This window comes from Parasteatoda tepidariorum, chromosome 3 (genome assembly GCF_982258835.1).
Source record: "Parasteatoda tepidariorum strain Cologne lab strain chromosome 3, Ptep-v5.0, whole genome shotgun sequence".
NCBI lineage: Eukaryota > Metazoa > Arthropoda > Arachnida > Araneae > Theridiidae > Parasteatoda > Parasteatoda tepidariorum.
This window is the reverse complement of record NC_141757.1, coordinates 76,534,736-76,548,888: the sequence shown is the minus strand read 5'-3', so window position 1 is coordinate 76,548,888 and position 14,153 is coordinate 76,534,736. Positions and strand designations below refer to the sequence as shown.

Below are 14,153 nucleotides of genomic sequence, written 5' to 3'. Positions count from 1 at the left end.
GGCAAAATTAGAGTAAGTCATGAAGATTCAAACACGGAAAAGAAATTTTCAAAATATTAAAATGAACATAAATTATGAGAGGATAACTTAGGAATACGCAATAAGAAAGTTCTCTTCCAAAAATGTGTTTACATTTTGATTTTTTGAAGGAAAAAAAAACGCAGCTATTGAAACTTCATGGCTTTCTCTCAGTTTGTCTTAACTCTTTTTTTTTCCATTTAAATTTCAAATTATTTATGATGGTGAAAAGAATTTTCGATGAAAAATTTCTCCCACGGTATAGCGTCCTTTTTAGTGTCTTCAAACTGATACTTATATTTATTCAAATTTATCTCTATCTTAATTTTATAATTTCTAAGAATTATTTTAAAAGATTATATTCAGATAAGGTCAGAAATAGCTATCTTAATGTAATTTATGATTACATTGACTTAGTTGGCGAATTATTCACCACATCATTAAATCACTTCTATTTCTGAGCCCATTTGAATGCAAATTAGACAATACTTATCAAAAAACATAAAATTAAGATAGTTTAGATAAATACAATTACAAGTTCAAAGGCACAAGAATAGGAATTTTATAATAGAGAAGCCCTCCTAGCTGCGTACGATGACGTTCCCCGGCATGGGTTGCCATGAATTTTAAATCTTTATTATGTGCCCTATCTTTCCCTTAAGTTTATAACTGCTGTATTGAAACACCTTGTATTGCTAAAGTAAAAAGTATGTTTTTAAAATTTGACTCAGTTTAATTACCTTTAGTGAAAGAGTTAGGTGGAATATCATTTTCGTACCAAAATCTATCTGCCCTTTTCAAGTGTTGAAATTGCCTGCTTAAAATGCAGGCAAATGTCGGGCCAACCACTCCACCGACGATTGGTTTTTCTGATAAACCTCCAGTGAATAAATCAACATCACGGACATCTCTGAAAAATTGTATTTTTCTTATAAAATAATTGAAGCATTGCATATCAGTAACTTAATTATTGTCTATATATATAAATAAAAGTTGATTACAAAAAATTTTGGCTAAGAAATTTCGAATCGTTTTGAATCGTAACTACTATAAAATTCGCTGCCAACTTCAATAAGGTGCCAATTTAGACCATATTATCGTACAATGAAATCTATCTAAAACTTCATTGTTCAATTAAACTGTTAAACTTTAGCTTGAATGTAACGATGACTCAGTTTAACTCCTGATAAAAGTTACAGCAAATTTACACGGTACTATGTTTCCAAAGGTATCATTACTATGATTTAATAGTAGATCAATTTTTAGAGAACATAAAGTATAATTAACTATAAAATAAAATAATAATAGCGTCCTCTTTAATTGCAGGGTACTGAAAGGATTTTAAAATTTATGTCTAATTTTTACCATATTTATATGACAATGCGATACTAGGCAGAATTTAAAAGGATTAAAAAATAAAAGGATGAGCAATCATTGAAACACTGTTTAAAGACTGGTTTTCATTTAACCAGTGTCTTGTCTTTAATATAACACAACTATTTGGTTATTTTTTCTTCAGTTTCTAATATTTAAAAAATTTTGGAACTGGTTGCTTTTAAACTAAGTGTTGCTTAATTTATTGTTAATATAGCTTGCATTCAACAGTATCAGGCGAATACCTGTAAAAGTAATAAAGTAGCAAGTCATATGATTAATATAAAATTGAAATAGTGTATAGTTTATGTTATATTCGACTGGCTTTGGGGTCAGCAGTGTATAAAATTATTAAAAAGTTTTATATCAAAATTATTTTACATGAGCTCTAAAGTACATTAGCCTTTATATTAATTACATTACACTAAGTTTTGAAAGTTTTGCAAAGTCTGCATTCTACAGAAATACTTCAACAGCTTTAAAATTACAAATATTAGTTGCATCACTTATTTATATTTTTCTAAAAAAAATTAATATTATTATTCTTAAATTACGCTGATTTTTTGTAAAGCAAATATAAAAGTAAACACGTTTTTAATTCGTCGTCCAGATGTCGAATGCTTAGTTATAGGGTAACACTGATCTAGAGGCAAGAAAAAAAAAACTATTGTAAACTAATAAACAAACGTTGTTCTTAAAGATAGCAGTAAACCATGCTATTTTCAAAAAACTTAACTTTGAAAAATGCTTACGCGTATGCTTTCGCAATATTTTCAGCTGCTTCAGCTGTCATTATCTGACTAAGAGTAGTAAAGTTTTGGATAGAAGGTGATAATCTACAAGCTTTCCGCCATTCTATATAACCTGGTATGCCGTGATCTCGACCTTGCTGAATGATCCAAGCTGCTAAATCCATTTCATCGTTCTTTCTGTCTGAGGAATAAAAAAGAAAATTAAATTGATAAATCAAACCAGATTCTGTCGTGAAAATTTTAAATTTGTGAGGCCGAATACTTTCGGAGACCGAATTAGGAATTTATAATTTAAAATCATTTATTTTGATTATTTTAATTTTGATTATTATTTTATTTTTGTATAGTATATACTAAATGATATACATGCATTGAACTTAAATATATATTCAATGAATTATATTTAAATTCAATGCATGTTTGAAACTTATGAAATGAATATTATTGCAGGAAATGGTACTTATCCATTTCACCGGCTATTCAAATAAATACAGCTATTTAATTAATTTATATTTATTTAAATTTTTTAAAGTTTTTTTTTAAGTTAAAAAAATTTTGAACATGCTGTTTTGTTAATGCCGATGGTTATGCTGCCCTGGTACCCATAAAACTTCTAATTTTGTTTAATTGTAAAGGGATGGAAAATAGTAAAAAAAACGATGAAAAACAATTTTTTTTAAGGCACATAACTTTTTGAGAAATAATATTTTTTTAAGTTTGTTCGCTCAATAGTGTATGCAAATGTTTAAACTTACGGAATATATTATGCACTGGACACATTAATTTAGAGCTGATATCGCACCGCTTGATGCATAATTTGTTGATTTTTTTGAATTTGGCTATAAAATTAAAATAATAATTTGATCAGGTTGAAAATATTTATGCAAAATTTCAAGTAAATGGCGCAAGCAGATTTTAAGATATCAAATTCGAAAATAACGGAAGTAATTAGGAAACATGTTTTAAAATATATGACTAAATATATATAAATAGTCAATAGTGTGTCAGTTTATAGGTAAATCGCTTTTTAAAATTATAATAACTTTGATTTTAGTTAGAGATATAAAAATAAATTTTCTTATTTTACTTTTTTTATCAACGTTCATAAAATTACAAAATGAATAGAATGAAATTATAAATCCTGATTACCAAAAATCATGACAACGTATGTTATCACGACATGTTGTTATTTATTGTTTTTACAATTTTAATTTGTCTATTCACTCTCATTAATGAAATAATTATATTAACAAATAATATCGAATATTTATTACGTCCTCTTTTCAATATTTTTCATAATTAAAAAGATATTCGGTTAAAATAAAAAAATACATTTTCGGATATCCTAGAAAGCTGGCTGTAGAATTTGTGGATAGCATTTCTAAATTGCATAAATACACCTTTTAATTCAAGGTCTGAATTGAGCCTCCACCTGTAGCTCCATGGTGTGCTAATTGACTATTTTTTAAGTAATATATAATAAAGAAGTAACATTCTCGGTAAAGCCTCGGTCTACTAAACATAATATATTTTGGAACAAGTTAAAAATGATAAAATCTGAATTGTGTAGAAAAATAAACCATTATCGAATTGGGAAATAACTTCACGGGGAAATAACTTCAGTCAACATGAGCTAGCTTCTGTAACTTATTCATGTAGAGTTTCTGCCTTTGGTGTTGTTCGGGATATACAGAACAAAACAATCACATAAAAATGAGGCCAACTTTCTGTTTTGTTTGTTTCATGTTGAGCTTTAGCGTATTTATTTGAAGTTTCAACTTGCTCACGCGGACTGAGATCATTCGTGTCACTTGGCCATTTACTTTTCAAATATAATCTGCACAACAGAAGCGAACAATTTAAACTCTATATTATTATTTATATTATAAATCGTCATTTTTATTAAATCGTAAAGGAGGCATACTGCAATTATGTATGGAATGATGCACATCCAGTAAAATGGATCGTGTTTCCGATTCCCTTTCACGTAATTTTTTATTTTAGTGAAAAAATCAACAAGGAGGAAACCTAGGCGAATATTAAACGCTCTATCACTGAGATGCTAACTGGGTGACCATGCCAACTGGGCTACCTGAAGAGAATTTATAAGACGTAAAAGTTCCATACATTATAATTAGTAAACTCCTTAACTAAACAAAAATGTCGATATAAAATTTTTTTTGAAACAGTGTACTTAATTTAGTACCTTATATTTCCCGCTCTTGTTGAGAAACAATAATTAAATAATACATATGAACTGACCTCCTTCTGTTTCCTCTACAAGATTATTATTCATTTCTTTTGTTATGAACTCATCCATGGATTGTGCTTTCTGGTTTACCATGCCCAACAAGAATTGATCAAAAGCCTCGTCAACATAAAGTGGCACGGGAAAAAAGTGGGTTTCACCAATTTGCATAGAACCAACAGTGTCGTGTTTCGCTTTTGTCTTGTCTCGATTTGTACCAGTTGATTGAACGTAGCGAAAGAAATGAGATGGCATCATGGAATAGAATGAAGCACCAACAGCAGCAGCGAAGGCATTAGATGTTCCAGGATTGAGATTAATGTCGTAACCTTGGTAGAATGTCGCTTCCTTCTGACCTTCAAGATCAAATTGGCGGAGGACTTGTCTTCCAAGAAGGACTGGGAGCAATTCAGAATAAGTAATGTGCTGAAGCTGTTGCAAAAATTTTGATTGATTAATCTCCGTCAAAAAAAAAAAATAAGAATATAGAACAATTTTAATTCATTACAAAGTGATGCATATAATTACTAGGTCATAATTGCTTTAAGGGTTCAAATATTCGACATAAGGTTAAAGGATTTTTGAAGATTATTCTTTGGAAAAGTTTACTGTCAATAATTTAAGACGAACATGATGGGTCCAAATGATCTGAAAGATTTGGTCTCTATACCAGACCAAAAAGGAGGCTACTCTCCTTCATCGTCAGCCTTGTCGGATAGAGCTATAAGTTGTTTTCATGCTGCTCAAATTTCAAACGTCTATATCAATGCGAAGATTAAAAACAGCGTTTAAGCACACCTCGCATTGAAAAATGACGACCACATTTTCTGAAGAGAAGATTTCAAAGTTCTTTTTACTGGCTGCCAATTTTTTGGATTTTCATCGCATTAAACAGTGTTTATGTCGCTTGGAACTAAATTTATTTTATTCTTTTCTATGGTCTAATGAAACTTAAAAGAAAATTACTACAAGCTTTTAAAAAATTATAAAATTTAAGAGAAAAAAGAAGTAATAACTGTTTTAGGATCACATATTACATTGAGGAACAAATTTCTTGTAGTATTTATACATGTATTTGATCTTAGCTAATTTGGATGTGGATGGGGGTATCAAATCTGAAATTAATTTTGTTACAGATAGCTACAGATTTTTTCAAAATAATATTTTTAGTTAAGTTCATTTACTGTCTGAATATAAAAATTCATGAAGAACGTATAGGCTTATCTATACACATTGACACTTATTTGCTCCTTTAAAAATAACACACAAGGCAAAAAAAATATGACCTCAAAGTAACATATCATAAACATAAATGTAATATATCACTTTTTTCCTACCACTCCCTACGCAGCCAAGAAGTGGGAGCACCTTCTATCCACTCGAGTGTATTAAAAAAAATCCTGATTAAGAATATACGGAATATGCAGTATGTCCCAAATAAAACTCAAAAAAGCAAAACGTGGACAAGAGAAGCGGACTGTTTATTGAACACAAATCGCAAGAAATGCTGAATTTTTGTATTTTGTCAATTGGCAAATTAACAAGATTACCGAAAACATTAATCAACATTTGTGGGAGAACATTTTTGATCCATTGTTCAATTTTCACCTTTAGTTCGTCGTTAGATGTCGGGCAATCTAATTACCTAACATGAATATCCCTTAAATATCTCCTTAGAAAATAGTCTTGAGGTGACAAGTCCGGGCTTTGGGAATGGTCACAGTGCGTGGTAAATCAGGCAGTTCCCAAAAACACTCAGAGGAAAGACATGATTAACTCATAAGTATGAACAGTGGCTCTATCCTGTTGAAACCAATGTCACCTATCTGATATCATAAATATTGCACAAGCAATTGCTTTTCTTTCGATGGCGATATTTCCTCTTTTTTCGGAAGTTGTGTTATATTTGGGAATACTGTGTTATTAATAGCTGCAGCTTCTAGAGAGAAACTTATTTTATACTTGAAATCGGCTATGCGAAAATATATAAGATCCTTTCAAAAATATTAAGCAACAGAAGAAGAAAAAGGTTCCCCAGTGTACTTTAAAGTTTATCAATAATACTAACTGTTTTCATACTCTTGATTACAATTTACATTCAATAGTCTTCAATGATACAACTAAGAAAGAATGCAACTAAAAACAATCCTTAATCAATATTACTCCAAAGCAAAGAAAAATAATTTTAACGGTCATACTGATATAACAAAACAGAAAATAAAAATAGTAATTGCGATTTACCTCAGCTCCAACAATCTTTCTTGTTTCTTCAAAAAGCTGTTCATCTGTCCATTGCGCATTAAGTTCCGCCAGTTTCCCTGCAATTCTGTTGTGCTCCCGAACCCAAATAGTGTGCATGACCATCAATCCAATATTTTCATTAACACGGACATCACCTACAAAATATTGTCATATTTCATAAGTAATTGGAGTTCGACTGATATATTTTTATGAATTGGATTCACATCCAATTCATAAAAATATATCAGTAGAACTCCAATTACTTTTTTTTTACTAGTTTATGTCAGCAGGTATAGTTCGTTCACCAGGAGTTGGCACTTGGCTTCGCCTTCATGACGTGGTATGTGAAGATACTATTTCTCTGTTTATAGGAGATGGTTGTGAGCAATCCTGAACAAGGTTGTTATTTGGCAATCATATGGCAAAAATGTTTATTTCGCAATCTTTACGTGCATTTTTTTAAACATTAAATATTTCTTAAATTTAATGACATTTATCTCTTTTGAGTGAATAGTTTGTCCTTTTTGAGACATTTTGCTGGGAAAACAGCAGTTTTTAAATTTAAAATATATTTAATTATCTAGAGAAACGAAAGGTATAATAGCAGATGATAAAGCGAAGTAAGTGACTGAAAAACAATTCACTGTTTGTATTTGGCACGCATCAGGGGTTGTCTCAATTTCAAGAGCGGAGATGTTTCTCTTCTTACTCCCGCTTTGAAATGAACTCTGCGTCAGAGGAGGTGGAGCCAAGTGCCAACTCCTGGTGAACGAACTATATACTAGTACCTATAATTTAGATTTCTAATTTTCCGGACCATTTTGAAGAAGAAAAAATGAAATTATAGATGACTCCCGAGATATAATGATATTCCCGAGGTTATTTAATGTGAGAAGTTATTAACGAACTCTGAAGTAGCAGAATATATTGCAAAAAATGCATGGACAATATTATTTTTGTAGTTGTTAAATTACTAGATCCTATTCAAGTTCCGTTTTCTTTTTCACTTATAAAACTAAAACTTTTATTGTTTATTATTTAATTACCTGAACAATCAATTATATGAATCAGATATGATTAGTCCAGATAATTGGATATCTACTATATCAAGAAAATTTCCATTCTTACCAGCTAAAAAACACTTGCGAGTTGAAGTTGATCTACAATCATGTGGATTAGCTGTGTCTGGAGGCAATAGCTGTAAATGACCCTGAATCTTTAAAAGCCCATTTTGATTCGCTTTCAGGCGTTTGACTTCTTCTTCTGAAGAACCATAAATAACAGAACCATCAATAAAAGAAGTCACCTGATTAATTTGCTCTCGTGTACCTAGGGTACATCCTGCTCTTGGCACATTTGAAGATCTCACATAATTTACACATAACTGTGGCCTTCTAGAGGATTTGTTATCTATGATAGGAAAGCATTCTGGATGTAGAAATTCTGAGGGTACGTCGCAACATCGCAATCGGTGTCCTCTGTAACCTATAATATATAAATAAATAAATAGATTTATATCTACAAATGAATATCACGTGGGGATATATTATGTTATTACATGTGAATATATTATAGCATTTGTTTTTTATGTTAACTTCAAAAATCGAATTTTGTTAAAAAGTCGATTAAATATTTAACACTTTTTTAAGGGAACACTGTGCGGTGTTTTGAGGAAATTTCTTCATAAATAACTCCGTTACTTAGAAAATATCTTTAAAATTCAGTATCGTGAAAATTAAAGAATTTCATCAAACTTTTCTCAGTTGCTAAGCAACGAAGAGGATTCTGAGAGAAAAAATGTCCCGTTGGATTATATAACAAAATTTCTTCCTAAATATAGTGAAAAGTTCTCCTGTTAGTACTCTAAACACGTTAAATCGCTTTAAAGTAATTTTTTCTCATAAGCAATTGGATACCTGTAAGTTACGTTATCGTAGGTAAATCGTGGCAATTGCTGATGAAACTTCCAAATGTTAAAAGTGTTTTTTCGGTAGAACAGCAATCAAACATATATTAACTAAAGAATTAGTTAGCAATATTTTCATGTATAAATTGTTGAATTAATAACTGCTTCAATGGCAGGTAACTTAAGCAGAGTCAAACACATAGTGGTTTTTGGAGACAAGATAAGATTAATTTTGAAGTGAACTCGGTCTTTAAAAAAATTTTCTTTTGTGTGTAATTTTTTATACATCATTTGGAAGGTCCCAACACTCCTTTAAAAATGTTTAACGCTCACTAGAGAGCGAAAGCGCCTATGTTGGGGACCTGTGGTTTAGTCAACCAGAGAGAACCATTGAACCATAGTTCGTAGAGATTACAATAACGAAATTAACATCGTTGATATTTGTTTTCCGAGTCCTATTTAAAAAATAACCCCAATTAGAAACCGTTTTTAATCTGTGGTAAATTAATCGAAAGTGAAAGAGAGAGCCTATTTATGAATAAACTGCTTCATGTTTAATTAAAATGAAATGTTTTCATTTTCCGAAAATAACTACAAAATCTAACTACTTTATTATTTTACACACTAGTATTCATAGTTTAAAAACTCAGTTTAAAATACTAGCACTTGGAGAATAGTTAAAAACTCTAAGCATCTACTATTTCCTAAAAGCTACTTTAAATTTCTGCCCGACATCTGTTTCTCTAGATTAGCTGTTTATATTTAAACACAAGGATTACATTTTTAAATTAAGTCGATTATTTAGTTATTTAGGGAAAAAAAACAATATAAGAGGAAAAGTGAACATATAAATATAAAGGCGAATGTATAAATATGTATCATAAAGGTCGGTAAAAGAAACCGGCATTTTTTTAAATCACAAAGAAAAATAATTAGATACGCAGTATTCAAATGCAAATTTGTAGGTTCTGTGAATTGATTATCTACGACTTTGATTCAGTGAATTGATTAAAAAAAATTTTTCATTTTATGCAGCGCTTTTGTGTTAATCATATTCATATACCACGCATTGAAAGAAAAGAAATAATCGTTTATTTTAAATATGTAATTGTGAGAATGTAAAGTAGTGTAGATGAAATAATCCTTCTTTGAACTCAATTGTTATCATTCATCTTAAAATTATAAAAAAGTTAAAAGTGTACTCTCAAGTTTTCTTTTCTAATATTTAATTAGTTCTACTCATATTTTAATTATATTTATTGATCTAAGCTATTATTATTTTCGAAGCATTTTTATATCCGCTTTGTTTCGTAATAGTAAATTCCTTGAAATAAATTTCTTGGTCACGTTAAATTTTCGTACCAGTTTTCTCTGAAAAAGAAAGTAAATGTCGCAAAATTAGTTTGTATTGAGAACTACCTGAAATTAAATACCAAATTAAACTTTTTCATTTTTAATTTTCAGTCGCTTTCTTTTATCGTATTTTAAAATGATTTATCAAATAAATATAAAATTGTAAAATAAATAAAAAATATCAACAAAATTTTCTAAATATTTTTCAAAGTTTTAATTTAATTGTTCGATTTCAACTATTTTCTTGTTATTCTCTGACTCAGAATGTTTTAGTACATCAGGAGATGTTTCAAATCATGAACGTTCAGCTAATAGTGATGTATCTGCATTTTTAGAAACTGATTTCAAGCAATGTTTAACTGAAAATAAGTATTAAAAACTTCTGTGCTGTAAAAAACGCACGATAACGATGATCAAAAGTTACATTAATAAAATAGACTATTAAAGTAATTTATTTCCTTTACATGGAGTTCATAAGCTTATATGGGCTGTAACTGAAATCGCATTAACAAGAAAAAAATAAAAATTTTGCCCTTATACGAATCTTCAATCCCGCAGTGGCCTGATCGTTAAGACACGGCTCCCAGCAGATCACCAAAGTCAAGCATCACTGACTGCGGTCAGTGTGCGGGTGGGTGACCACTTGGATTAGTCTGCGTATGGAACCGAGGGTGTGCGGTATTGGTCCTCGTTAAACTGTTCTACCGTAAAGTGCTCGACTTCGCGTGCAGGTTGTCGAGCTACCGAAGCGGGGGTGCCATCCCCTCCGCAGAGGATCAAAATTGTGATGGCATGTCTTCTGATCATCCTCAGGGATGTTTCCCAGGCCGTCACCAATAGCCCATTGTGCAGCTCTAGTGCGACGTAAATCAACTACAACTATTACTACTACGAATCTTCAAAATAACGAAAAATTAGAGCTTAAAGGTTTTAAGCGCGTTGGCGAATTTGTCAAGTAGCGCAATTCGTGTCAATCCTGTAGCCCACTCATTAATTCGTTTTTGGATTCTATGGTGAATCGTACACTCGCTGTTCCACAGTAAGATGAACGTTGGTCGTTCTTAGGGGTTACCTTCATTGACTTCAAAGAGTTATCAAAGGTACATGAATTTTATTTAACAATTTTAATTGTATTCAGTGTCATTTTCTTGGTGCGGAAATGCCACCTCTGTCGGCGTCATGAAACCTGGTAGATGAATAAAATTTAACATCAATAAAAATTACCTATACTGATTTGTAAAAACAAATTAATTAAAAAAAAAAGAAGTTTGTTTCCTTAAGATGGTTAGTTATTTTCTAAAATAACTTTTTTTTCTAATTTAACTTTCGACTCTAAAAATAAATCATTGATAGCATCGTCTTTAGTGCACTCTAAATGCAACATGACGAAGAGATCGTCAGAAAGAGCTTTCTGAGATCCACTGACAAATATGCTGACGTCTTTGAATCTACTTATTTGCTTTGTTAATAATTATTTTGATATTTTTTTAGTGTTTTACTTGACCTTTTCCAGATTTGGTGCAGAGGTTTGCGAGGTCGCTGAGGGAGGTTTTGATGGTCTCTCCTTAACATAAATTCTATGGAAAAAATTATGTAGTAAAAGTGGTCGCAAATAGAGGACGTCGCTACACAGAGGTGTTCGTTCCTGGAGCTTTCACTGTATTTCGTAACCCTTTATTTCGTTTTTCGATATAGTATACTTTTTATGCTCATTTAATAATAATTTTTGACTTGTAACGTACGCAACGTATTTTTCGTTTTTGTTTTTCGTCAGATGTTAAGTGGAACCATAATACCGTGGTATTTAAGTTTAAGAACGATTGATTAAATAGCACGATAATATGGTTCAACCTTATTAAAATTCAAGCAAGTATGAACAATATTTAAACACTATCCAAAATTTTTAACAATTTTACTATTTTCAAAAATCGTAGAAATGTATAATTTTAGAAGAATTATTTAGAGATATTTTTCTACAAGTTAATAAAAAAATATTATTTCATATTTTCAGCAAAAAAATAAATATTTTTAAAAATAAATACTAAACAAAAATTTGTGTAAGAAAAGGAAGCTAATATGTATATTATGTAAAATGTATATCAGATGTTCTGTTATTGCATTTTCTAATGCTAAAAACTGTATAATTACTGTTGTTGTTGACATATGCCTGCGATTGTTCTTGTTTTCCAGTGGCGCCATCTATGGCCAAGAATTCGACTTCTGCCACACCCATACATCACGCCTGTTTATAGAGCGAACCCATTCATTCATCCACAGATCGTAATTTTGACCTGAATCAGAGAACGATCAATCTCCAATCCAGTACCCCCAGAAATATTGATTTGTTATGGGAACATGGAGGACTTTGCGACTCGACATATTTAACGTGCATCAGTCTCCATTTACTACATGGGGAGTCTTCGGCCGGCGGGATTCGAGCCCACAAACTCCACTAATTATCAAAAGTAAATAATGGAGTGATGAAGTTTGATACAGTTTAAGGTCATTAGAATGAAATCCATACATACCTTACCAAACGCTTTAATATATAAATATAAACAAAATTATAAGCTTTTTAATAAATTCACCCAATGTTTGTTTCACAATATTATTAAATTATTGTTAATTTGGTCATAAAATTACCTGCACTTTGTGATGTGTGAAAAATGTCGTGAAAAATGAATTCGGCAAAAATGGCCAGGAAAACTGTTAAATGAGGATGGGGTCTCTCGGAATCTGAGTGCACTAAACGACTCACTTCAAGAGCGCTGGGAAGAGCTTGTCTGGAAATTGATTCTCGTGGATTATTCACATCTGAAATATATTAGTAATGACATTCTAGAAATTGTGAATCACTAATAAAGAAAAGGAAATTCTATTAGAAAGCAATTCGTTTAAACGCTTTACGTCTAAAATATAACATAAATCTTGAATATTTATAAAAGAATTTAAAAAAAAAAGAACATAAGAAAACGCTAGTGAAATCTGTCAGAACAATTGTGATTGGTTGGATCACAAGTGACAGAAAGTTAGAGAAAAAACATCAAAACTAGTTTGATCGCCTGATGAAACTTGAAGGTGTTTCTAATACTCTGTTCTCTCCGGTGCACTGTGGGCCAGAAGACTATGATCTTTGGCCAAAAGTCAAAAATTAATTTTTCAACTAAAATATTGGTAGGCAGTTTTAATATATCCCAAATTAAGTATTCATAATCATTCCGAACATTATAATTTACTTTTTGAACCGACAAGAGAACAATGTAATGAAAAATATGTTAAAAAAATTGTTTCAAATGCAACTTTTAAATTTTTATTTCAGAAATATATATAGGAATTTCACCTTACTGTTACATTTTTATCAGAGTAATTAGTGTTAAATTATAGTACAATTTTTAAATTTGTCGGATTAGTTAATACTCTTGACAAAATTATAGTTTACAGATATCTTATCATTTGACATTTTACAATGTTTGAATGACTTTCGAAAATTAGTTCCAAAAAGTTCCACGAGGTAATTAGCTAAACTTTTTTTTTGTTGTCTTCTTTGATGTTTCTTCTTTCGAAAAAATCTGCCCCATTTTGCTCGTATTGCAAAGATGGACTAAATAAACCAAAAAACAAAAATTATGTTTTTTTTCTTCATGTTTTCGCGTTATTTTGTAATATTACTTCAGAAATATAATTTGCTTTTCATTTTTAATATAAAATTATGAAAATTATTATATTTTCATTACTATATTTAATTATTTAAACGTACTATATTATTTTTTTATTTTTGCTCGCCATATTTCAGCCGAAAATATTTTTTTTTTTTTTTGGAGGGGGGGTTATTTTTAGTGTATTTCGAAATTTTAACTATGAATTTAATTTACCAGCACATAAAAACCCCTAAATACAAATTTTAAAACAAATTTTATCGAAATACAAATTTTGGCCACGAAACATTGGATGCTGGCCCACTGTGCGGTGATCAAAGAGGTTTTGATGTAGTCGATCTTACCTTTCTCTATTGTAATTTGTAGATTTCGATAGCGTCTTACCCCAAGAGTTACGTAATAGTTTGTGAACACTAATGTGTACAATTTTTTAATTGCATTTTTACAAGGATTTTAAAAATACATTAAACCCGGGCCTTACAGAACATCTTGTATAAATCATTAATAACAGAATTAAGTTAGGAGTGAACCTAGCACTATATGACTATATTAGTGGTAATATTATTGAATACTTTAATATTTTGTTAGTTAATTAAACAAAAGCT

The 14,153-nt window shown here is 30.4% G+C and overlaps 1 protein-coding gene across 1 annotated transcript in view; it reads right to left on the bottom strand.

The window, feature by feature from the left end:
* The window catches only part of LOC107449426 (uncharacterized), a 46,646-nt gene that overhangs the window by 21,066 nt on the left and 11,427 nt on the right, over nucleotides 1–14,153 (bottom strand). The window contains exons 5-10 of the mRNA XM_087159621.1: nucleotides 12,536–12,706; nucleotides 7,762–8,118; nucleotides 6,634–6,788; nucleotides 4,407–4,824; nucleotides 2,145–2,325; nucleotides 759–928 (exon numbers count right to left, since the gene is read on the bottom strand). Coding sequence (XP_087015747.1) covers nucleotides 759–928; nucleotides 2,145–2,325; nucleotides 4,407–4,824; nucleotides 6,634–6,788; nucleotides 7,762–8,118; nucleotides 12,536–12,706 — 1,452 coding nt within the window. The remainder of the gene's footprint in view (nucleotides 1–758; nucleotides 929–2,144; nucleotides 2,326–4,406; nucleotides 4,825–6,633; nucleotides 6,789–7,761; nucleotides 8,119–12,535; nucleotides 12,707–14,153) is intronic.